Raw genomic sequence first — 25,180 nt, 5'->3', positions numbered from 1 at the left:
CGGTTGTCGAATCTCTTATACTTTTTCCAGTTCTAGGGCAACGAAAATCACCCTCTGCGTGCCTAGGTCAAATAAATGGCATTCTTTTCTGCTGCACAGAACCTGAAGCGGGTGGCTGAGACCTGGATGGATGAATTCGCCGAGTACATTTACCAGCGGCGCCCAGAATACAGGCACCTCTCCACCGGGGACATCTCCGCCCAGAAGGAACTGCGCAAACAGCTCAAGTGCAAGGACTTCAAATGGTTCATGGCTGCGGTAGCCTGGGATGTGCCTAAGTACTACCCTCCAGTGGAGCCCCCGCCGGCGGCCTGGGGGGAGGTGAGGAGAGGCTGCATGAAACCCGCTCTTGCCTCAGCGTGTCCATCTCTCCTGGGCTCAGGTGGCGGGAGGGACCGGCTCCTCTGCCCTAGAGCCCAGTAAGATTAGCGTAAATCACCTCTGATAAATCAATGTCCAGCATTTTTTAGAAATTGCCGGGGTGGGGGGGTGGTTGTGGATGGCTCCTGGGTGTCTCAGTCCTCAGTCCGTGAAGTGTCCGCCCTTGGGATGGGGATCATGATCTTGGAGTCCTGGAATCGAGTCCCGTGTGGGGCTCCCTGCTCAGCAGGGAGCCTGCTTCTTCCTCTCCCTCCTCCCTCTGCTCCTCCCCCACACCCGCCTCTTTGGACTCTCTCAAATGAATAAAATCTTAAAAAAAAGAAAAGAAAAGAAAAGAAATTGCCAGGGAGAAACATTCAGTCCTCAGCGTTGATAGTCCCACCCAGACCCTCTATGGATTCTCCAAATGGATTTTTTTTTAATACACCTGGAAAATATTTCTATGTATTTGAGATTAGTGAAATTGCCATAAGAGCTTGCAGAGTATGCAAATAGCTGTTACCCTAGAGTATCAGTAAGTGTGACCTGATCTCCAGGATAGAACCCCCTCTCCCCCAGACCTCCATGCATAGCCATGTAGCTATTGGCATATGCATGGATGAGGTAACGGAGTGGCTTGACTATTTTCCTAGCCAGAGCTACTATGCAGCCTCATGAAGAAATGCTTTTTCATAACACCCACAGCTGTGGCACATGGAGGAGTCATATCGGTTGCTTCAATAGGCACTACCCTTTCCACCTCAGAATGCTGCTTTTCGATTTCACTTCATGACTTAAAATGGAAAGAACTGAATAGCCCCAGTTCCCAAATTTAAAATATCTTATCTTTTTGCATAGAAAGGACTATTGTGCTGGGCGCAGTTCCATTCTGTCCTGTTACTATAGCTTTCTCCTCATAGAAAAGCATATGCTAAAGCAAGGACTAAAATTGGATAAGATGGATTTATCCTAGCAATTCAGTCTGCTTTTAACAGGAGGCCGTGAGGGGAAAATTGCAGGCTGGGTGGGAAGCTAGCACTGTCCTCGTTCTCAAGGCTTTCAGAAGCCAGGAGGTAACAGTGGTGCCTTGAGGGGGAGCCTTTTCATCATTGTCTTTGGTTTTATGGTGTGGGGGGAGAACATGCCTTAGCCTGGTTGGTGTCTGGTCTGTAGCCTGGCAAAGCTGTGAATACAGGTTGTCCCAGGGCGTAGCTGCAGTAACCAGGAGACTGAGGCAGCGTAATTGGGTGAGCGGTCCCAGCCCCCCCTGGAAAGTGTTCCATGCGCACTGCCTGTTTTGCCAAAAGGGTCAAAAGGATCTCCTCTGCCTGGACCTGGGATACCTGAGGCATAAAGGAGAGCGTCAAGGTCAAGAACATCACTGCACATTTCATTGCCGAATGTTTTTGAATGTGCATGGGGTCCTAATACAGGCTGCTCAAGCCAGTTAGCAATCTGATCTGATACTTTGCATCTTGAACATTTCATTAAAGTTTCCCTGGAATATTAGTCATATTAGTCTGCTCCCCTTAGTTTGAGGTATCTACCGCAGACTTCATTTCTAGTGGTGGAAATGTAAAGTAGACCCCACGAAGAGCTTTCCTAGTCTAACGCGTGGTATGACACAGGAATTTGTTGTTCAGTAAGCAGGACAGTGCCTTTGTGAGGTGTTTTTGGTTCAGGTTCTGTCTACCACCTGTTGTCATTTAAATGTAGTCCTGATTTAGGGACTCAGAAATATTCTTAAAGACCTCACACAACATCACTGCCTGATCCGCAGCTAGTGAGAAATCTCGTCAAGCTTTTCTCCATCTTATGTGAAAACATATATTTTGGTTCCTATGTGGTTACTACTTCCATTTGCAACAGGTCACATTTTTCCTTCGAACCTGACTAAACCACAACCTGTATTTGTAAAGCACCTGGCTTGGAAACAGACTCAAAGATCCCACTGATTTTCTGAGAAAAAGACACAACGGCCCAAGAAAAGTCAAAATAACCATCTGAAGGCCAGGTCAGCTATGCCAGCAGGTTGTTATTCAGTACCTTTGACTATCTTACACCTTTATGTAGCTTTCCAGGCCCATGGAACATTTGTATTCATCATTTCTGATCTACACAATCAGACATTGAGAAGATCAGGGTTTTTGTTTTGTTGCTATTGTTTTTTTAACACAAGGGCAAATTTCTTCCCCAAAGCTTCAGCACAGCAAGCAAAAAAAAAGGTCATATCTAGGTTTCAGGAAAGAAGAAAATGGGGGGGGGGGCGTTTGGGGGGCTTGGTGGGTTAAAGCCTCTGCCTTTTCAGCGTGGGTCATGGTCCCAGGGTCCTGGGATCGAGCCCCGCGTCAGGCTCTCTGCTTGGCAGGGAGTCTGCTTTCCCCTCTCTCTCTCTGCCTGCCTCTCTGCCTACTTGTCATCTCTGTCTGTCAAATAAATAAATGAAATCTTTAAAAAAAAAAGAAGAAGAAGAAGAAGAAGAAAATGGGACTACAGTTCAAAGGCCAGTGGCGTTCGGTTGCGTTTGTTCAATGAAGGTGTGGTCCACAGCAAGAGTGAAAACTAGAAGACTGGAGGAAGACAAAAAGAAAGGAAAACCACAAGTGACAGGGTTTGGACTGGTAAATAGCTATGAAAAAGACCTATTTTCTAAGCCAAGTAGATCCTTGAGAGTAGAAATAGTACCTGTACATTTAATCCAGGAGGCAAGAGAAGTGTTGAAATGCAGCTTGATCTAAAGGAAATCATGAAAAAGAGAACTATTTCCAACTTTCCATGAGGTAATAGCAACCTACTCCTTAACAGTGGATAAAAATCACTAAATGTGAAGAATATTTCTATGGATCATTTTATCTTGGAAAAGAACTCTTTTGAAGTGATCACTCTGATGTTTTCCTTTTCCCTTTGAGAGGGCTTTTTAAAAAAAATTTTTTTTATATTTTGGAATAATTTTAAATTTGCAGAAGAGTTGCAAAAGATGGTACCCAAAGTTTACCTCAGTTCTTCCGATGTTAACCTCCGAAGGTTTGCCACATTGACCACAGCTCATTTAAACTAAGTAATTAACATCAGTACGCTGCTATTAACTAAACTACAGATTTTAGCCAGATTTCACCAGTTTTTTTCACTCATGTCCCTTTTCTGTTCCAGGACCCAAACCAGTATATGAGAGGGTTGTTTAAATTTCCTATAAACTTTAAATTAATTGTTAGAATGGGCAAATCTCCTAAATAAATGTAAAAAGGTCAATTGCTATTTTTGTAAGAAAGGGAAAAGGGAAAAGCAGACTCTGTGACTCTTTGAAAGCGGTTCTAGAAAGGAACCACAAACCTCCAGCAATGTAAACACAAGAATCCTTTATGGGAGATCTGTGCCCAAAGCAGGATAACTGGCTGTTTTATGCACTTGTACTTGGAACGGTTTCCACCTGCTGCCGTGCGCCAGCCTGATTCTGGGTAAACAATGAAGTGCTTAGGCAATTTTTGGCGCTGGTTATTAGAACCCACCTTGTAAAGGATACGGTACAGGCCATAAATAGCCTATAAACTGCTACTCATTTCCTTGACAAGTTTGGCTAACTCATCTCTCTGCATCTGCCCTCCCTCCCTTTTGCTTGTTCTGAACAGAGTCCACTAAAAATGGAAGATCTGGCCACTCCTCCATGGTAGAGATGGCTACCATCTCTGTTGGGGTAAAATTCAAAGTCCTTCTGCATGCCCTGAATGATCTGACCCTTGTTGCATCCCCTCTCACCTTGAATCTTACTATTCGCCCCCTGGGCTCCTCTTCTCTAGGGACACTGACCTCATCACCTTTCCTCAAACAGGCCAGGCAAAATCGCACCCCAGGGCTTTTGCACTTGCTCCTCCTACTTAAAGTCCTCCCGTCCCAGGAATCCTATGGCTCCTTTCTTCTGATCCTTCCTCAAAGGATCTGCTTTCTTCCAACCCTTCCTCAAAAAAATTATCTTCTCAATAAAGCCTTCACTGTTCATCCCACTGGGGGCAACAATCCACACACACACGTCCACTTAGATTTGTACATTCCCTAATTCCCCTTCCCTGCTTCATTTTTCTCCTCAGCATCCATCACTCTATTACAAGTTCTATAATGCATTCATTTACCATGTTTCTCATCTATTTCTCACACTAGGAAGAAAGATTCATGACACAGAGATTTTGTTGAATTGTGGAGTTACTACCACTCTTCAGCAGTTAAAAAAAAGTGTTTGGCATAGAGTATGCGTATAATAAATATTCACTGACCGAATGAATGATGAATGAATGGAGGATTTGGGCTCCCTGTTGTCCCCCTTGCCACTCACTGCTCTGCCCAGAACCTCCATGGGGCACACAGAATCCTTACTCCGCTCTACCACACAGAGGAAGAGCCTCCGTGCCTTCCCTTGTTGGCCGTTCATCATGCACCACTTGGAAAGCTCGGCCAGGAAGAATTTGAGGTCGACTCTCAGGGAACCCATCTTGATGTACTCTCGGGTCTACAGTCCCCAGGATAGTCAAGCAAGATACTCAATGTTCTCTTCTGAAACCTTCAGGAGAAAAAGGGAAAAATCCAAAAGTGAGAATCCTCTGTTCTGGCAATTTCCAAACTCTCCCTGCCAGCTTCCTACTTAAAGGCAAGAGGAGATTAAAGTCACATCTGACACAGCAGTGCTCTCCAGGGTAGAAGTCACTCCATCCTGCGGGAGTGACTCCCTCAGCGAGTGGCCAGACCAGGCGGAGTGGTGGGTGACCTGCGGCCCAGGGGAAAGAAACAGGGTTTTGAGCCGTGTCCTAAGTCGAGCATCCTTTTGTGCCATTCAGATAGAAGCCGTGTGCTTTTCCACACGGCTGTGCTGGATAGGGTAAGAGCAAGTTTAAAGTGAAAAACTATTCTTAAACCAGGCACATATGGAGTGCCTTTTTTGTGTCAAGATACTAAATGAAAGAAGCAGAATTTCCTATTATTTTTCTCCTTCTTACCCCTTCCCCTCCTTAGAATTCATGAATTTGCTAAAGACATTTATAGTACTCCTTTAGAGTCCAAAAAGCAGAGTTCTGCAGAATCCCAAATATCATGTGTAAGAGGGAATAAAAGATGTAAAACAGACAAACGTGCCTTTCCCAACCGGCGCCAGATACGCCTTTGAGATGTGTCTGCTTTCTGTCCTCAATGTGCCAATCTGGGCGCATCCGTCTGTCTTCTTGCAGTGGTGCAAAACTTTTTTTAAATCTTTATTTTAAAAATTCATCTCAGTGCCGAACTGCTTCGGCTGCTATTTAAATTCCTTCCTCGACATTAATGTCTCCGGGAATTGCAGAACCTTCGCAGAGAACGGCGCCCTCGAGAATTCCGGTTCCCCTCCTTTGTTGCTGCTGCACTTGACTTCTTTTAAATTGCTTTCTTCCTCTTTCTTCTAACATTCTCACCTACAGGCTTTTCAGATTTCTCCCTATCAGCTTACGTGAAAGGAAGTTTGGCCTTAGGCGGGGTGTTATCCGGAAGGACCATCTGAGGATGTGATGGTGTCTCTCTCAAACCGGTTCTTGTGTAAATGCTGCCCCGTTTAATGCAGAGGTCAAAGCCAGCACTTCTGGCACAATGAGGGAGACTTTCTTGTGTCCCCTTGGGAGAGCTGTGGACGGTTTTCCCGCCTCCCCCTGCAACCCAGTCTTGCAACCAGGAAAGCTGCGGGGAAGGGTTGTCCTGCCACTCCCTTGGCAACCGTGCAGGGACTGGCCCTGCCATTCAGCTGCTATCTGTTGAAACCAGATCATTAAATTAAGCAGTCATTCAGAGCTCATTTGTCATTCTCTAAGTGTATTAGAGTTGACTTGATCTGTCATTTATTTTCCCAGGCAGTGGCAATGCCGGTACACTATGCTAATTCATTTCTCTGGAGCTCAACAAGGAGGTTGAGAAAAATGTAAGAACACATAAAGAACCGCATTATATTTTCAGATTTTACTGTGTGTTTTCTGAGTTCTCAACGGTTGAGACAGTTGAAGGCAAACTTGAAGTGTCTTATGATAAAATTTATTTTAGTTCCATATTCCCAGCTGAGTAAAACTGGACATCTTAGTGGAACAACTGGGTGGCTCATTCGGTTAAGTGTCTGCCTTTGGCTCAGGTTGTGATCCTAGGGTGCTAGGATCCAGTCCCAGTCCCTGCACAGTGGGGAGCCTGCTTCTCTTTCCACCTGCCACTCCCCCTGCTTGTGCTCTCTCTGTCTCTCTCACTCTCTCTCTCTCTCTCTGACAAATAAAATCTTCGAAGGAAACAAAAATTGCACATCTTAGTGCCATAACAGTGACAATTTGGCCCAACTTTAATGGAATCAGAGGTGTTTCAGAGCTAACAGATTTTTTTTTTCTTCTCACATAAATATACCAAGCAAAACATTCAGTCTTTTCTATTTTGTTCTTCCTTAAAAACATATGTATTCATACTGATACACGTTTTACACACATAAACATATGCCTTTGGGGGTTCACATGACAGGAGTAAAAGAAACTTTAAGCTTATGTTAGCTTAATTATTAATTCATCTTAATCTCCAATGATGATTGGTACCTTTCTAATTCCAAAAATGACATAAAATTAATAGAATTTGAGGCTCACTCAGTTATCATAGCAAGATTTCCAATGCAGGCCTCAGGAATTGGCATAACTAGAAAAAATTCACTATTATCTTTCTAGTCACGGACAAAGGCAGAGCTCTCTCCTACCCCATTCTTTAACCAAATGCACAGCTGGCTTAGAGCTGAGTGGCCTCCGCAGCAGCTGACAGCCTTAAAAACCTGGTGACCATCCACAGGCTTGGGTTGGGCGCAGGAATGAGCACCACAAAAAATGAGGACAATTCTTGGGGTCTTGGAATAAAAGTGGGAAAAAGTGGAGGTCAATTCTAAGTGATCCAGACTGATGCCAGAATACATTCTGGAGCTCAGAATTTGGTTTTATTCATTCGCAGACAGGCAGTAGTTAAGAATATGAGCCAATATTTCCCCAGGTGTCCTCTCAATGTGCTGTTAGCAGTTGGTCTTCGCTGGCCTGGCCTGGTCCCAGATTCTGAGAGGTACAGAGAGTGCACTGCTTAAAAGTGAGTAGTCCCTTACATTCACAACAGAAATATTTTTATCTGCCTTAATGGCATTGTTCAGTCTTAGATTTTGGGAGCAGCCTATCTTGGTTTGGGTGATCTGAAGATAAAGGTTCCTGTGCTTTCATCCTGCCTCTGTAGGTAAATACTTTCTCCATGTTTTATTTTCTCACAATTTTCTCTTTACATTTTTTGATCTGCTTGAGTTATCTTTCTTCCTATTAATATTGAGTTTCAAGAATTGACTTTGACCAGCTTAGATTTCCAAAATCTGTTTCTGTCTAATCAACAACCCTGTAATATTTGGCTAAATCACTTCTCACCTCAGATCTTTCCCTTATTGTGGAGATGTAACTTTTTCTGTTGAGCTTCTGTTGTCCGTGATCCCTACTCATCGATCAATTTCTGGATAAGATGTCCTATTCTTATAAGATTTTATTTATTTATTTGACAGACAGAGATCACAAGGAGGCAGAGAGGCAGGCAGAAAGAGGAAGGGAAGCAGACTCCCTGCCTAGCAGAGAACCTGATGTGGGGCTCGATCCCAGGACTCTGGGATCATGACCTGAGCCAAAGGCAGAGGCTTTAACCCACTGAGTCACCCAGGCACCCCAGATGTCCTATTCCTTGGGCTCCTTGGGAAGAGAGACTAACATAAAAAGTTAATTTCAGAAGGAGCTTAACTTTCTAGCCCAATCCCTAAAACGGGAAGGACAAATCAGTTTTTTTCCAGTCTTGTTTTAGACCCAAGTCATTCAGAACTAATTACACATATCCGGGCTCTTTGCCTATGTTTTTTTGCCAGTATTGCCTACAAGTTTGCAGCAAACAGTTTTGTTCCACATCCTAACATTCAAATACTGCCATTCTATTGGAAATAATGAAAACCCACAAGGTGTGATGCCAGAAATAAAAAGCTAGATTTTCTACAATATTCTTGCTTTAAGATATACTGAGATTTCCAATGCTAAACACACAGCAGCAGTATGGTTTTATTTAATCACAAAAACCAGACAGAACATTTAGGATGGCGAAGAAAAAACATAATACGGCTATCACATTACATAAAACTGGGAAAGTAACTGCAGGATATGGGTGAGTGTAACCTGAGCAGCAGACAGCGGCAGGTCTTGTGTGGGATCGGCAGAGGTGTGGAGCTGGGAATAAAGAAAAAAGACAGTACTGACAGTTCTAGAAGCTGCAAATTAAAAATCAACAAATATTCATTCCCAGAAAAAGACAATCTTTTACAGGACAGAAATAAAGCAATCTACTCTGCAAATTACCAGTAAAATTCCAAGACATTCTCATAGGTTCCAAGCTGAGGACAAGCCCAAAAAGATGAGAAACCAGAAGGGGCCATGGGAATGTCAACCCTGCTGAAGCCCACACCTATCTCAGAAACTCTCCAAAATACTCTCTTTTTTGGAAGGATGGAGACTCATTCTTTTCCTTTCTGTTGCCCACACCTGCCCTCCTGGGAAAAAAAAGAAAAAAGATAAAACCTGCTGATGATCTAATCCAAAATGAAACACTGCGGATGCTGGGGAGACAAAAGCTTCTAACAGGAGAGAAGGAAGTGTCTGAGGTAGATCTCAGAAAGTCCTGAACAACAAACACAGTTAAAGGGGAAAAGGCTGCTTTGCAATGAAAGGCCCTTGGAACTCTAGACAACACGGGAGTCAGAGGCAGGAAGCTGTTGTAAATCTGGCTTAGCTCTGAGAGACAGAGAGGCTATAGTTTGTAATACATCAGAGTAACAAAGAGAAAAGAGCCCAACAGAGGAACTTTCTTCTACTCGCCCAAGAAAACGAGTTTATTTATAGATAGAAAATAAAAGCAGATTACAATAAAACCCCACACAGAGATATTCGACAGGGATAAAGATAAAAGTGAACCCAATAAAGTTCCAACAGAGAATGAAAACATACTACAAATGTAGCCACAAAAATGAGGGAAAATGCAACATAAGGTTCAAAATGGACTAAAGGAATCCTAAAAACAATCAAAGCTTGAAGGAACTATCCACATCAGAATTAGAACAGCTCAGAAAGGATATGTCCAAGAGGATAGGAAGCATGATGATGTGGAAAGAGAGTTGAAAATTCAGGAATGAAAAGAAAAGAGAAGAAAAGAAAGAGCATCTTAGAAATGAAGGCTAAATTGGAGGAACAGAGTGGCAAGTGGACCCCATGGAAAGCACAGTAAGAGAAACTGAGGCTAGAAGAGAGAAGAATGAAATTAACAAAGCGGAAGAAGGAAAAAGAAACAAAAGGACTCAACCAAAGAGCTGGAACGACAAAGATGCAAAGGCGATTTAACAGGAATTCACAAAAAGAACCTCCTCCCAGAATGAAAGACAACAAACACATAAAACAGTAACTCAAGAAAATCTTCATAAAATAAAATATTTGAACCTACATATTAAAAGAGCTATAGTTGAGAAACTCAATTTCTCAATACGGAGACATTTCTAGTGAAATCATTGTATTTTTTAAATGAAAAAAGGCAATTTTATGCATCAAAGCAAAAAAAACCTAACTAAAACTTTGAAGCACAAACATTTTGTACCAGAAAACAATGAACAACATTGTAAAGATGCTCTAAAAGATAAAATATGAGCCAAAGATCTTTTTTAAGATTTTATTTATTTATTTGAGAAAGAGAAAGAGAGAGACAACGCATGAGCCGGTGGGGGTGGGTAGAGGGAGAGGAAAAAGCAGGCTCCCGCTGAATGCAGAGCTCCTGTGTGGCTCAATCCCAGGACCCCAAGATCATGAGACCTGAGCCGAAGGCAGATGCTTAGCCAACTGAGCCACCCAGGTGTCTTAGAGCCAAAGATTTTATATCCAGAGAAATTATGCCTCAAGTATGGAGGCCATCAAAAAATGGTTATAAACCCTGAAGAACTCATGGATTGTTTTTCCCAAGAGTCTTTCAGAGAAACATACTAGAGAATCAGAATCAGAAAAGTAAGGGGTCCTGGGTGGCTCAGTGGGTTAAGTGACCACATCTTGATTTGGGCTCAGGTCATGACCTCAGGGTCTCTCTCTCCCCCTCTCCCTCTGCCCAACCCCCAACATGCATGGCTGCTCACTCTCTCTCAAATTAATTAATTAATTAATTAATTAAAAGTATTAAAAAAAGAAACCAAGAGATGTCAAAAGGTTGACCTAAAGTCTGGTAGAAACTGGCTATAAGGATAGAAGAATATGCAAATTTTATAAGCTCTGACAATGCAGAAATAATACAACTACAAATAGAGAAAGTAAGTGGGAGCAGAATGAGTTCACTGATTGTCCCAAAGGCATTATCTAGAGTTAAAAGAATATCACCTATGTTTATACACTGAAGAAGAAGGAAGAAAAGGAGAAAAGATTATTACTAACTGGTATTGTTTAGAAAAAAATTAGACATTATCTTTTAAAAAATGGAATCAACAAATATTACATATAATATTAATGTAAATAGTAGAACAAAAAAATACAGATTATATTAAATACCAAAGATTACAAAGAGAAAAGAAAATGGATCACATAGTGATCACGTAGCTACAGTAAATATATAACAAATCAATATGTCAGAGCTGTCACAAATATATAATTAGTATATAGAAATACACTAAAAGGAAAAATTCTATATTGACCATTAAAGCAAATCTGTCTGCTGAGACATACCTAAACCAAAATTTTACAGAATGATTAGAGATTAAAGAATACAATAGAAGGGACACCTGGGTGGCTCAGTTGGTTAAGCGGCTGCCTTCAGCTCGGGTCATGATCCCAGTGTCCTGGGATCGAGTCCCACATCGGGCTCCTTGCTCGGCAGGGAGCCTGCTTCTCCCTCTGACTCTGCCTGCCATTCTGTCTGCCTGTGCTCGCTCGCTCTCCCTCTCTCTCTGACAAATAAATAAAGTCTTTAAAAAAAAAAAAAAAGGAAGAATACAATAGAAATACCAGACAAAGCAAGTTATAAGGAAGCAGAAGTTGAGGGGTGCCTGGGTGGCTCAGTTGTTAAGTGTACCTTTTGCTCAGGTCATGACTCCAGGGTCCTGGGATCGAGCCCTGCTCAGCGGGAAGCCTGCTTCTCCCTCTCCCACTTTGCCCTCCCCACTTGTGTTCTCTCTCTCGCCCGTGTCTCTCTCTGTCAAATAAATAAATAAATAACCTTTAAAAAAAAAAGGAGCAGAAGTAGAATTTTAATTTGAAACAGGGTAGGATAGGGGAGAAAAAAAGTTAAAAAGTTAAGAGACCAAAAAGATACAATACCAGAGACCACAATCTATAGAAAAACAGCTTTTATAAGGGTAGAAACTACTTGGAAATGCAAGGATAAACAGACAGAAACATACCAATAATAGGACAGCTTAACTTTGTAATAGATGAGCCAAAATCAATAAGGATCTTTATAATCTAATTATATAAATCTCTAGATCTGTTTAACTCTGAACCGCTTTTAATTTACCTTCCTTTCAAATACACAAATTTAAAAGTATGTTAATGTTATTTTAAAAAAAACACAAGGGTTTGGTTTGTTTGTTTGTTTTTTACAATTTATTTATTTAAGAGGGAATGTAAGCAGGGGAGGGATACAGGGAAAGGAAGAGAGAGACTCTCAACCAGACTCCCCGCTGAGCATGGAGCCCATCATGGGGCTCCAGCCCAGGACCCAGAGATCAAGACCTGAGCAGAAGTCAAGAGCCAGCCTCTTAAATGATTGAGCTAACCAGGAAACCCAAAAAAACACAATGTTTGCAGCAGAGATCCAGATATAAGAAGAGACCCAAATATAAAAATCAACAAAATAAAGGTGCCTGGGTGGCTCAGTGGGTTAAAGCCTCTGCCTTCAGCTCAGGTCATGATCCCAGGGTCCTGGGATTGAGCCCCACATCAAGCTCTCTGCTCAGCAGGGAGCCTGCTTCCTCCTCTCTCTCTGCCTGCCTCTCTGCCTACTTGTGATCTCTGTCTGTCACATAAATAAATAGAACCTTTTTTAAAAAATCAACAAAATAAACCTGCTAAGCTCTCAAATTTAAATTGGAAATGTCAAAGTGAATTCATGACTTTTTTTCCTCTCACTTTCTAAAAACATATATTTTCTAGCTCTATCCCCTGAAAAGGCCTATTCGAATCCCACCTCGGTGATCATATCTAACTCTCATTGTGGTCTCTATATAAGAATCTCCACTAAATGGAACTAAGGACACTTGAAGAAATGGCTGATTCCAGTTGTGGGGCAGGAAATGAGGAAAATGTGCTGCGATATCCATTGCTCCAGAAAGCAAAGAGAGTAAGGAAGCTATCAAAAGTTGATATGGTCACATCAATAGGACACAGGAGTTAGCTAGAAGAGGTTCCACTTCCTACAGATGGAACAATGTGAACATTAAAAAAAACAATTAGTTAAATTATACTAAATATTTTTAAATCCATAAATTAATAATGATGCTTTTTAAAAAAATTTTTTTGAAAGGGAGAGTGCATTTGGGTGGGGCAGGGGGGTCAGTGTGAGAAGGAGGGGCAGAAAGAATCTTCAGCAGGCTCTACACTCAGCACAGAGCCCAGTGTGGAACGTGATCTCATGAAAAGGGACATGAGCTGAAATCAGGAATTAGGTGCTTAACCAACTGAACTACCCAGGCACCCCCATAATGATACTTTAAAAGCTGGAGAGAAGAGAGAAGGAGCAACAAAATAAAAACCACTAGTCACCATTAGCAGTTGCTAGGACACCAAATCAATACTTTGAAAACTGACATTTTAAAGGGTAATAATTAAATATCTTTCATGTGTTTCTGGTATAATATATATTTCAAGTTCCAAAGAACCCCTGTAGCTCAGGTTGGTTGGTTTTTTTTTTTTTTCCTACAGATAATAAACTTAAACAGAAAAAATTAGAAAAATCAACATTTTGCAATCCCTAGTGCAATTAATGATTCAGACAATAGTCATCATTGGATGGAAAAACCATCAGAGGAAAAGCGATGAAAAACAATAAAATCATCAAGATAGTGCCACCTGAACCTAGATATCACAACATCACTGAAAATGAATCATACACATATTCTGATATGCTGCAATATAAAGACATTTTAGACAAGCTAGAAAATCAAGAACCACCCCTGAAATGATCATTTTTTAAAGCAACCACAAAACTAAATCTGAATTTAATCAAGCTTTTAAATCTAACTTTGGCCAACAGTAAATCCAGGGGGTAGAGGAAAAAGTTAAACAATATGTCTAGCCAAATCTAGAATTTGAGAACCTAATTTCTTCCATCAGTAGACGGCAGGGAGAGAACGGGGGGAGGGACCTATTCTAGATCACGAGATAATCACAAGCTCTGTAAAGGTCACAACCACACACAATGCAATGAAGCTGGTTTGGATCCTGAATAGAATCAACTATCTGAAAAGAGACATTTTTAGATAATCAGAAGAATCTGAATATGGGCTAGGTATCAGCTACTACATAATTCGTGTTGATTTATGGATATGTGAGAAAGTTCTCTCTCTTCCCCCTCGCTCTCTTCCTCTCCCTCTCCAGCTCTTTCTCTAGATCCCTTGCTTTCTCTCTCTCGCTCGCTCTCTCTCTGTCTCCTGGGAAAGCTTACTACAGCACTTAGGGGTGAAATGACAGGATGTGTGGGATTTTCTTTAAAATTATCCAGCAAAAAAAGAAGTCAATTGGGAAGTGAATAGATGAACAAGCATGGCAAAATGCTGATGGTTTTCAAAGATTGGGTGCATAGAAATCTTCACAATAAGGAGTATTTTCTAATGCTTGCTTTGGAAGGTACGTGGGAACACAATAACAATAGGGAAAGAGGAAGCAGAAGCATGCATTTTGGTGGGTGTTGTAGGCATAGCTAGACATCAGCATTTTTATTTTACTTTGTACCCTAGAGCTAAAATCATTATATAGAAACATATCATCATATCCTATCATGTTTGAATGGCAAATGCCTCAATAATAAAATATTTTACTCAAATTTTATACTCGGAATATTTATTAGCTCTATCTTAGAGCCAGTGTGGAATAACATGAGACAAAATGCTGTATAAAATATGAGCAGATGGCACCATTTTGTCTGCCAAAATCTCTCTCTCTCTCTCTCTCTCTCTCTCTCCCTCTCCCTTCTCTCTCTCATTTCTAAAGATTGGAGCCCTGGTTATTAGTGGTCTAGAGGGCTTTCCTCTTTCTCACCAGCAAAATAGAATGAACTGTTGAAATCATACTCTGATTAGTAAAAATTATAGAATAGTTTATGTTTTTGAAATGTTTACTCTAATTGGTTTAATCCTCCAAATGTACATGAAACATACAGTCCAATTATTCATCTAACTGGACAGCAATAGAGACCACACTAGTATTTTTTTTTTTTTTTAAGGAGAATGGAATAGAGACACCATTAAACCATGGTCACAGGAGATGCTAGTTACCACAACCAGAACTGCAAATGTTAAGCAAGTGTCCAAGGTAGGGCTTCTCAAAGGTACAAAGCATCCCCTGAGGGAGCACTCAGCCCGAGCTCCAGAGCACCAGGAGCCACAAATACCCCTGCCTCTTTTCCCAAGAGCATTGACTTTATTTAAAGGTTAATAGGAAGATAACAATGAAATGAAATGTGTATGTTACAGAAAATAATGCACAGTATACGACATTTTTTCAAAATAGAGTACTTCAAGAAATTGTACTTCAACCCAAGATGGCTGCCCTTCCAGAGACACATTCCCTCATCGTCAGCCTGGTCTGTGTGGAAAGGTGTGAAAGGCCCGAGCCTGAGGAAGGGGCTGGGTGAATGAAACTGACACTCCTCTTTGAAGATCCAGAAACTGACTTTTTTAGGTGTGTGCTCACAGTGAGCACATCCCCAGAGACTGACTCCCCCAAGCTAAAACGCAGAGGGGCTGAGGACAATACCGGGATGTCTGTTATTAATTGTCCATGAGAACTACCACTGTCACAAACTCAGAAATCCACGTGTGAATAAAACCAGTACTTTGGGCCTCAGACGGCTATGCATGCGCCTAATGTTCACTGTTAATCTCTCTATTGATTCTGCATGATAAATCGCTGTCCAGGGGAACAGAAAAATATAAAATCCATATTGTCAGCACATCCTCTCCATGTTAGCAGACTACGTAGGAGTCTGTTTGATGAGTGTGCAATCACAACACAGACAAAGAGACTATCTAAGGGCATCAAAGACGCCAGTAGGCTTGGTTTGCCAGAAAGAACAACCCTTGAAGTCTGTTGGCTACAAACTCCCACCTTCAGTTCTATCCTAAGGACACCCCCACCATTGAGACAGGGAGTTTTACCCATACGTGAGTGGTTACTCTGGGCAGCGTTTGGATGGCATGTCCCACACTCATTTCTTAGTGGCCTTTTTCTGTCCTTCCATTACTGACAACCCCTTCTAATCAACACATCTTTCTCTTTTTTAATGCTGCTCCACAGAGTGGTCATGTAGAGTTTTGCTGCCCATCCTGTCTCCTTCAGGTGGTCTTACGTGGCTGTCATCTGACGTGTCAAGTGTCCATTCTTATTCACCTTTTCTCATTCAGCCAACATTAATGGGCCAGGCACTGTACTTGTCACAATGGTTGAATGGTGAGTACATGAGACATAGTTTCTGTTTTCATGTGGCTTAGGGACTAGTGAGCTATCATGGGAGCAAGCTGTTTTCATTATTTTGAAAGAGAGCCTCATCACTCAAAGCATACCTACGAAATCCTAGAGCTCTTGAAAGCCCTTTCCTTGGCACAATGGCTTCTGCTGATGAGCCCATGTCTCCACAACCACAACGGCAGGCCATGATGTTCTTCTATATTCTCAGGGACTAGCCTTGCATCTCCCCAAAAGAGCAAATCCACACTTCCTCCCCTTGTATTAATAGGTTACCTGAAAAAAATGCATAAAGAGGACCATAAAAGATGTCACATTGCAACAACTTCCAAATTAAAATTTGAGATAATGAATAAAGTACTAAAATCCAACGCAAGTTGAGCTCACTGTGCTTTAAGGAAGTCCTGAGGGGCAAGGTTGAGGCAAGCACAAGGCCAAATCGGAAATGATGGCTGTTCACAGTCCCTTATGGGTTAGCGCACATCCTAAGTTCTTCTAAATTCCCAGACACCCCTGTTCAAACCCCAGCTCCACTATTTACTGGGTATGTCAGAATCAGGAAAGTTTTTTAATCTCTGTTCCGTCAATAAAATGAAGGTAATATTCCCTACATTATAGAGTCTGTTGAGGACTCACTGTCATGATTCATGTAACGCTCTTACCTCAATGTCTGGCACAAGGCAAGCAGTCAACAGAAGTCACCTGTTCCTACAGCAGGGGGGGTTACTCCTAAGAGTGGTGGTGGGAGTATCAGCAGCAACGGCTAACAGTAACTGGAGTTGTTGTGGTTGTGGTTGTGGTTGTTATTGTTAACAGCCTCCAACATCTCAAAGCCAGATGAAGGCAGAATTGCCCAAAGACATAATTCTGTGTCTGCTGTAGTTATTGATAATTAAAATTTAAGGTACTCCATATCAAGAGGCGCCTGGGTGGTTCGTTGGTTAAGCAGTCAACTCGTGATTTCAGCTCAGGTCATAATCTCAAGGTCCTGGGATTGAGCCCCCCATGGGGCTCTTTTCCCAGCAGGGAGTCAGCTTGAGGATTCTCTCTCCCTCTCCTTATGCCCCTCCCCCTGCTTGGGTGGATGCATGCTCTCGCTCTCTCTTGCTTTCTCTCTCTCTCTCTCTCTAAAGTAAATATATAAATCTTTAAAAAATAAATAAATAAGGTACTCCGTACTGAAAAGAGAAACTACATTTAATTCCCTTTCATGACAAAGTGGAAGTGAGCAAACATTCTTTCCCAAAGAAAATTGTTCTTGCCTTCTCTAAGAGATTCAGTTTTCTAGAAAATGTTTTGGCTAGAAGATAAAAATTAAATAAAACAAGGAAATGAATATGGAAAAATAATCTTTGTGTCAATAGTGTCGTACTCAATCATGACATTCTGAGTGAGCAGTTTCATGGGGGAGGGGGCTGGTGAAGAGTTCAAGTTCTTATCTGTGTTGCCTATCCCGGTTACAGTGAGCAGAGGAAAGCAGAGGTATCCTGTCTTTCAAGTGCTCCTTTTTTCTTCTATCAATTGCTACCTCTCCAGATGAATTCTAAAATTGCTTGCGAATTTAAAAGCAGACTTTGTCTCTTCTGGCTAATTAGAATATTCTCTCTCATTTTACAAACCTCTTGAGCTGCCCTGCTTGGTTATAGAACATGGGCGACACAGCTGGAAAGCTTAGCTATGACTCCGTGAGCTTCAGGTTAAGAAAACACTCTTGGTTAATTTCTAAGGACCATAATATGAATTGGCAGGGAATTGATCTCAGATAAAGCAGGATTAGGAAGAGGAAAATAAAAATAAAAATGCTTACCACTTGCAACTATCTACAGCTAGACTTAATGTCTTCCCTGTAATAAGAAATAATGCCAGTCCTTTGGGGGAATTTCCAGACAGTTCTCTCTCCTAAGACAATTACGAACCATCACAGAGGAATAGATCATTATATAACAAATAATATTTAAAAATTATATTCATGTATTTATAATGTTTCCCTTATATGTAAAGTGGCTGTCAAATACCTCACTGGTGTGCGATGCAATAATTCTTAAATACAGTGAGAAAATTGTATCTACTCAGAGGCCTGTTGAGCACAAGTTTCTTCTAACATCCACCCCAAAGCAAGAAATTAGATCCTGCTTTATATCACCTGCCACTAACCCACAGCTTGGCTTCCTCTCTTTTCTGGATTTACAGAAAACTGCTCCAATCATCATCAAATAAGCACTGCATCTTTTTATTACAGTAAAAGATACATTTACCTTTTTAACCATATTTAAGTGCACAATTTAGTGGCATTATGTACATTCACATTGTTGTGTAACCATCACCACTGTCCCCTTTCAGAACTTTTTCCTTATCCCAACTGAAAATTAGGACTCATTAAGGAACTCCCCATTTCCCCCTTCCCACAGCCCCTTGTAACCTCTATTCTACTTCCTATCTCTATGGATTTGACTCTATGGTTTCAAGTACCTCATATAAATAGAATCCTATAATGTTTGTCGTTTAAGAGCTGACTTATTTCACTTAGCCTAATGTCCTCAAGGTTCATCTCTGTGGTAGCCTGTGTCAGATTATCATCCTTTTTTAAGGGTGGGTAACGTTCCATTATGTGTATATATCACATATTATTTATCCATTTATGTTATGTTATATTATGTTATGTTATGTTATGTTATGTTAATGGACACCTGGATTGTTTCCACATTTTGGCTATTGTGAATAATATTGCCAATGAACATGGGTGTACAAATATCTATTCAAGTCTTTTCTGTCAATTATTTTATGTATATACCCAAAAGTGGAATTACCAGATCATATGGTAATTCTAGGTTTTAATTTTTTTGAGAAGCCACCATTCTGTTTTCTATAGCAGTTGCATCAGTTTATATTCCCACCGGCAATGGACAAGTGCTCTAATTTTTTCACACCTTTACCAAAACTTGCTGTTTTCGAGTTTGGCTCTGTTTTGTTTATAATAGTCTTAATGGACGTGAAGGTATATCTCAATGTGGTTTCAATTTCCGTTTCCCTAACAATTAGTGATGGTGAACATCATTTCATGTGCTATGGCTCATTTGCGTATCTTCTTTGGAGTTAAGTGTATTCAGGTCTTTGACCTGTTTTTGAATTGTTTTGTTTGCTTTTTTGTTGTTGACTTTTAGGAATTCTTTATGTATTCTGGGTATTAAGGCTTTATGAGATCCATTATTTGCAAATATTTTCTCCCATTATGCATCTTTATACTGTTAATAGTGTCTTCTGATGCACAGAAATTTTTAATTTTGATGAGGTCTAATTTAACTATTTTTTGCTCTTTTGCAACCTTCACTTTTGATATCATATCCAAGAATCATTGCAAAATCCAAAGCTGAGAAGCTTTTCTATGTTTTCTTCAAAAGGCTTGTATAGTTTCTGCTTTCACCTTGAGGTCTCTGATCTATTTTAAGTTAATTTTTGTAAATGGTTAAGGTAAGGGTCTAACTTAATTTTTTTGCATGTAGATATCCAGTTTTCCCAAGGCCCTTTCTGAATGATCTTGCATCTTTGTGAGGCATCATTTAACCACATATGTTTTTTACTGGGCTCTTCATTCTATTCCACCAGTCTCTATGTCTGTCTTTATCCCAATATCAACTGTTTTGTTTACTGTAGCATTATAGTCAGTTTTGAAATTAGGAAGAAGCATAAATCTCCCTACTTTCTTCCTCTTTTTCAAGATTGTGTTGACTATTTAAGACCTCTTGAGATTTCATATTAATTTAAGGATTTTTTTTTATTTTTGCAAAATATATCGTTGAGGTATTGATAGGAATTGCAGACTCTGTAAGTCACGTAACAGATAACAGTATTGTTTTCCAATCTTTGAACATGGGATATCTTTCCACTTATTTATGTCTTTTTTAATTTCTTTCAGCATGCATAGTATTTTAGTCAAATATTTCCAGCAGAGCACTGCCCTTCTGCCCAGGCAGGTCCCAGCCACAGTTTAATAGGCTTCGCTGGCTCCCCCGAGACCTCTTTCTTCTGTTCCCATGTCACAGTCTCCATGGGGTATCCTACCCCACAATTCAGGGAAGGAAATTTGAGGTCAACATTGTGCTCCTGAAGTGATAGTCCTGGCTCACCTCTGTTTCTTTATGTACGTCAGGTTCATGGTTCTACTAGAACTGAGACTGCTACCAGATTGAGCCCCGATTTCTCAGCCAGTGGCCAGCCAGCACATGGTAACACTGCAACTCTGAGAGGAAGCCAAGAAGAGACATTGAAATCTACAGTTAGTCAGTGTGGGGCTTTCTTGAAGCCCTAACATAACAGTTGGAATCCTAGATCTACCACTGACTTGTATCAATTGCTTGTGTAGCAGGTTGAGGGATGGCCCACAAAATAGTATGCCCACATTTTATTTCTCAGAGCCTAAAATATGATTTCATTTGGAAACAGGGTCTTTGCAGTTAAATTAAGGATCTTGGATAATCCTGAACTATCTAGGTGGATCCTAAATCCAAAGACAGATGTCCTTAGAACAGAAACACAGAGAAGCAACACAGAGAGAAGGCCATGTGAGGACAGTGGCAGACATTGGAGTGAGCAGCCACAAGCCAATGAATGCCAGCCTTTACCAGAAACCGGAGGAAACATGGACAAAATCTCCCCTAGAGCTTCTGGAGGGAGCACAGGTCAGCCAACAGCTTGATTTTGGACTTTCTGGCCTTCACAACTGGGAGAGAATACATATCTATTGTTTTAAGTTACCAGGTTTGTGGTCATTTGTTATAGCAGCTATAGGAAACTCATATCTTTTGGTTTCCTCATTGCAAAATAGAAGTAATAATATTTTGCAATGAGGAAACCAAAAGATATGAGATTCCTGTAGCTGCTGTAACAAATGTGATGATCAAATGGAATAATCTATAGAAAGCACATTGCATAAGGTCTAAGATGGCAAACTCTCAATAAAAGGTTAGTTACTATTATTTACAGTCATTGAAACTCTGATTTGCATTACATATGGATTGAGGAGGCAACATATACCTCAATCATACAAGAGAATGATTGAGAATAATTGTTTTGTGCATGAGATATCTCTCAGTTGTGTTTTGTTTTTGTTTTGTTTTTTAAAGCAAAAACTATAACCATTTTCTTGTCTACTAATGCACATCAGTACAGGGAAAGTATCTCACATACACTCCAAAAAGCAAGTTCTGAGCTCTTGTGTGTCTCCTTGTTGGAAGTAGAAAAAAATCAGTAAATGTGATAAACATGTAAACAGATTTTTCAGGCCAGCAGACATATAAAGCAAGGACACTTTGTATGTCAAACTTCGTGTCTGTATGTGTATACATTTTTCTGGAAAGTCCATAGCTTTCATCAGATTCTCAAGAAGAGACTGTGACTTGGAAAAAAAGCTTAATATCACTGACATAAAATGACACTGACAACCTTGAATGAAAAGATTAAAACAAGGCTCAAAATATAAATGAGGCAAGTACCACAGTCAGCTGGAGGACCACCTGTGGCTCAAAGAAGTCACTGCTGGAGCTTTGCCCATGACCTAATTCCAGGAATAAAAAGAGATGAGTCAGGATTTTGGTAAGGATTTGAGAGAAGAATGTAAGCAAGTGGCTTTGAGAGTCTAGCAATCTCCTCACTAGGCCTAGAATGTAAGTAGTATGGAAAGTGAACAGGAAACATAGCTAACAAAATTTTCTAGCAATAAATTCCTTCTAAGTCATCTGAAAAATACAATCTTTGGAGAAGTTTCTTTGGAGAAACTCTAAGATCAATTGCAAGAATAATTATAAAGAACTGTCATTGTGGCCCTTCATATTCATCAGCAGAGAAACTAGCAAGAAAAGTAGTTAACTATCTTCTTTATTTAAAAGGAAGTTCTTGCATAAGTACTATATGTTAAGGACTGAATTGTGCCCCATAAAATTCATATATTAAAGCCCTAATCCTTCAGCAATATAACTGTATTTGGATATAGAGGAAGTAAACAAGGTTAAATGAGGTCATAAGCATGGCGCTATCCCAAAAGGACTGGTGTTCTTATAAGAAGAGACACCGGGAGTGCTGACAGAGAAAAGGCCATATGAGGATATAGCAAGAAGGCAGCCATCTTCAAGCCTTGAAGCCTAAAGCCTCAGAAGAAATGAACCCTGACAACATCTTGATCTTTGACTTCCAGCTTCTAGAACTGAGAAATAAATTTCTCTTGTTGAAGCCCCCCAGTCTGTGGTATTTTGCCTTAGCTGACTAATATATTTTATACCAAAAACTATACTAGGTTCTGGGGTTACAGAAACGTTGGAGGTATAGGCTCCCCCCAAGAGAGCTTCATAGGTTTGGGGTAACACAGCAGGTCCCTGCCAGAGACCAGAAGCCAGCCCTTGCTGGCCTCCCGAAGGCCCCTACACAATATGGGGCTTCCCTGAATTTCACTTGGAACTGCCTGGACTGTCTGTTTAGGTTGTTAATGTAGCCACACTCACTAGACTGGAGCTAAACTGTTGTTAAGTTTTTCTGAGAACTCGGTTGTTTTGTTTTACATTATTTTGTTGTGGTTTTTGTTCTGTTTTATTTTCAGGGAGAAAGATAGCTTCACTCTCTCCCAGAGAAGGGATAACTCTTGGCTTTGAACACCCACCATTCATATCACAATTTTATCAAGCTTCAACCTGTTCATTCTCAGAACTATTCATCCATTGAATATGATTCACTGCAGTGATGGCTAATTTGAGAAGAGGAACATTATATAAAATGCTTAGATTAAAAGCAGATATAAGGTTATTGTTCAGAATGTTGGCTGGCGGATCCAAGCATCTTGAGATCGTTACACTATGTCTTACATAAGATGGAGCCCCAGGGCGGACTATCGGATGTCCCTGGTTTAAAGGGAGTACATTTGCTTTTTTATAGGAACAATCAATCAGTAGTCTTTATTAAATAGTTTTGCATGAATTTCTTTACTACAGGACACAGTGATGGAATGCTCATCAGTGTGGCTCTGAAATTTCAGGCTAGGCCTTCAAATCTCACTATTTTGTTTCCCCATTTATTTGATTTTGCAGCAGGAGGTAAGAAAGAGGGTGGAAATATTTTTTACTACTACTCAGTTGTGTATTCTACAAAATGGAAAGGATACGGTTTCATAATATATGGTCCACAGAGAAACATTGCAGGGAAGTAATAATACCATGAAATATTTTATAAATATTACATTATAGCTTAGTATCCCAAATGCAATTTAACATTTCCACCTTTTTTTTCCCTTAAAGACCCAAGTTGCCTCTTTTAATATGCTGATTGTGTTTAACAGTGATGAAATTTATAATAGAAAACTCAGACCCTGAATTATCTTACTTGAAAAAAGGACAATTTGTTGACCTTCCTTAGAGGGATGGCTATTAAACTCAAGAATGAGTTCAAGAGAATCTACTTCTCCAGAGAACTTTAAAAGCCCATAGATTATTATGTGTCTCAGAGATTTTGCTGCAATCCTGTCCAGGGTCCAAGGGTCACATCCTTCTCAGAATCAACCCATAATTTTGATTGCAGATCTTCATTAACTAGCGGTTTTAAATTTTACACAAGAGCTTAACATCTCTATATTAGACGAGCTTTTAAACCTGTCCACATTTCAACAATCTGACCTGAATTTGAAGGAAAAATTATTTTTATCTAGACACTGTGTTGTGTGAGTCATTTTTCAAATGTTAAGAAGTTGCTTTATTTTTAATGCCCTTGGCTTTGGGGATAACACTGAAAGTGGCTTTTCACTATTATACTGGAACTGGAGCAAGTCTTAGGTTTATTGGCAATTCATAGATTGAATCTAACCATTGGGAGAAGTGTTAATATTCACAAAATAGCACTCCAGAAAAAAAAAAAATGAAAGGAACATTAAATGTCAAGACGTTCGTTAAAAGATGAGGTACTTGCCCAGCCCAACGTGGCTCAGTCTGAGGAGATGTCTCCATGTTGTTTTCTGAGTGATCTATGATGACTATGATCTATCATCTATGATGACTAATACTTTATGGCTCCAGTCTATTCTGGGGTTTCTTCTCACAGTCTCGGGCTGAATCCCACACTGCCTTCACAGCCCCCAAGCCAGCTCCTCCTGTGGTTTGCATTTGCCTTCAAAGCAGTATTTCCTGCTTTCAAACCACTTGACACAGGTGCAATTAGTGTTATTAGCAGTGTGGGAATAGCTCTTCCTGGCGATTCCTTCCCTCCACAGAATACAGGAAAGCTCACAGTAACTCCTGATTTAAAATGCCTTTCCTGATTTTCAGATATCCCTTTAACAAATTTTCCCGTAGATAATCTCAAACTCTCAATATAACATTTTCCTTTGGATCTTATTTTCCCTCCTGCTGTCCATCTTTAATTTACTCATCTGGGTCTTATAAATTGTAGGGAGAAAGAGGACCCAAGTAAATCTCTTCATCTCCTAAATTACTCCTTACAACTCTTTTTTTACGATTTTTAAAAATCTATTTATTTGAGAGAGAGAACGAGAGAAAAAGAGAAAGAGAGAGCACATGAGCAGGGTCAGAGGGAGAGGGAGAAGCAGGCTCCCCGCTAAACAGAGAGCCCAATGCAGGACTCAATCCCAGGACCCTGGGATCATGACCTGAGCCAAAGGCAGATGCTTACCCAACTAAGCCACCCAGGTGCCCCTCCTTACAACTTTTTAAAAATGTCTTCTTTCATGTTTCTTACAGGTAATGTATCATTTATCTCATTACACATGTGTGTATAATTCATACCAAAACATGAATAATTATCACCTGAGCTTTCAAAACTCTTTGTTTGGCCAAACCAGTTATTGTCATTCCCTCATCAGACAATGTCTCAATGCCAAAACAATTCTTTCCTTGGCTTTATGAAATTCCAACATCAGAACTTAAGGAAAGAAATCCAGACTAAAAAAATTCATAGTTTCTAAGCCTTCAGACTTACACATTTGTGGGTTCAAAAGAACAAAGCTGGTCCATATTCTGTACTTAACAAAGGATATAACTGGTTGTTGGACACAAAAGGAGGAATTTTCTAGTCAACTGTATGTGTCAGAATAAAGTTGT

At 40.4% G+C, this 25,180-nt stretch overlaps 1 protein-coding gene across 1 annotated transcript in view; it reads left to right on the top strand.

Moving 5' to 3' along the window:
• GALNTL6 (polypeptide N-acetylgalactosaminyltransferase like 6) overlaps positions 1-25,180 on the top strand; it is a 1,226,826-nt gene that overhangs the window by 1,162,139 nt on the left and 39,507 nt on the right. The window contains exon 10 of the mRNA XM_044225096.1: positions 100-321. Coding sequence (XP_044081031.1) covers positions 100-321 — 222 coding nt within the window. The remainder of the gene's footprint in view (positions 1-99; positions 322-25,180) is intronic.

Source organism: Neovison vison, chromosome 11, assembly GCF_020171115.1.
Source record: "Neovison vison isolate M4711 chromosome 11, ASM_NN_V1, whole genome shotgun sequence".
Classification (NCBI taxonomy): Eukaryota; Metazoa; Chordata; class Mammalia; order Carnivora; family Mustelidae; genus Neogale; species Neogale vison.
Note: the sequence above shows the minus strand (reverse complement) of the source record. Positions and strands in the feature narration are given on the sequence as shown.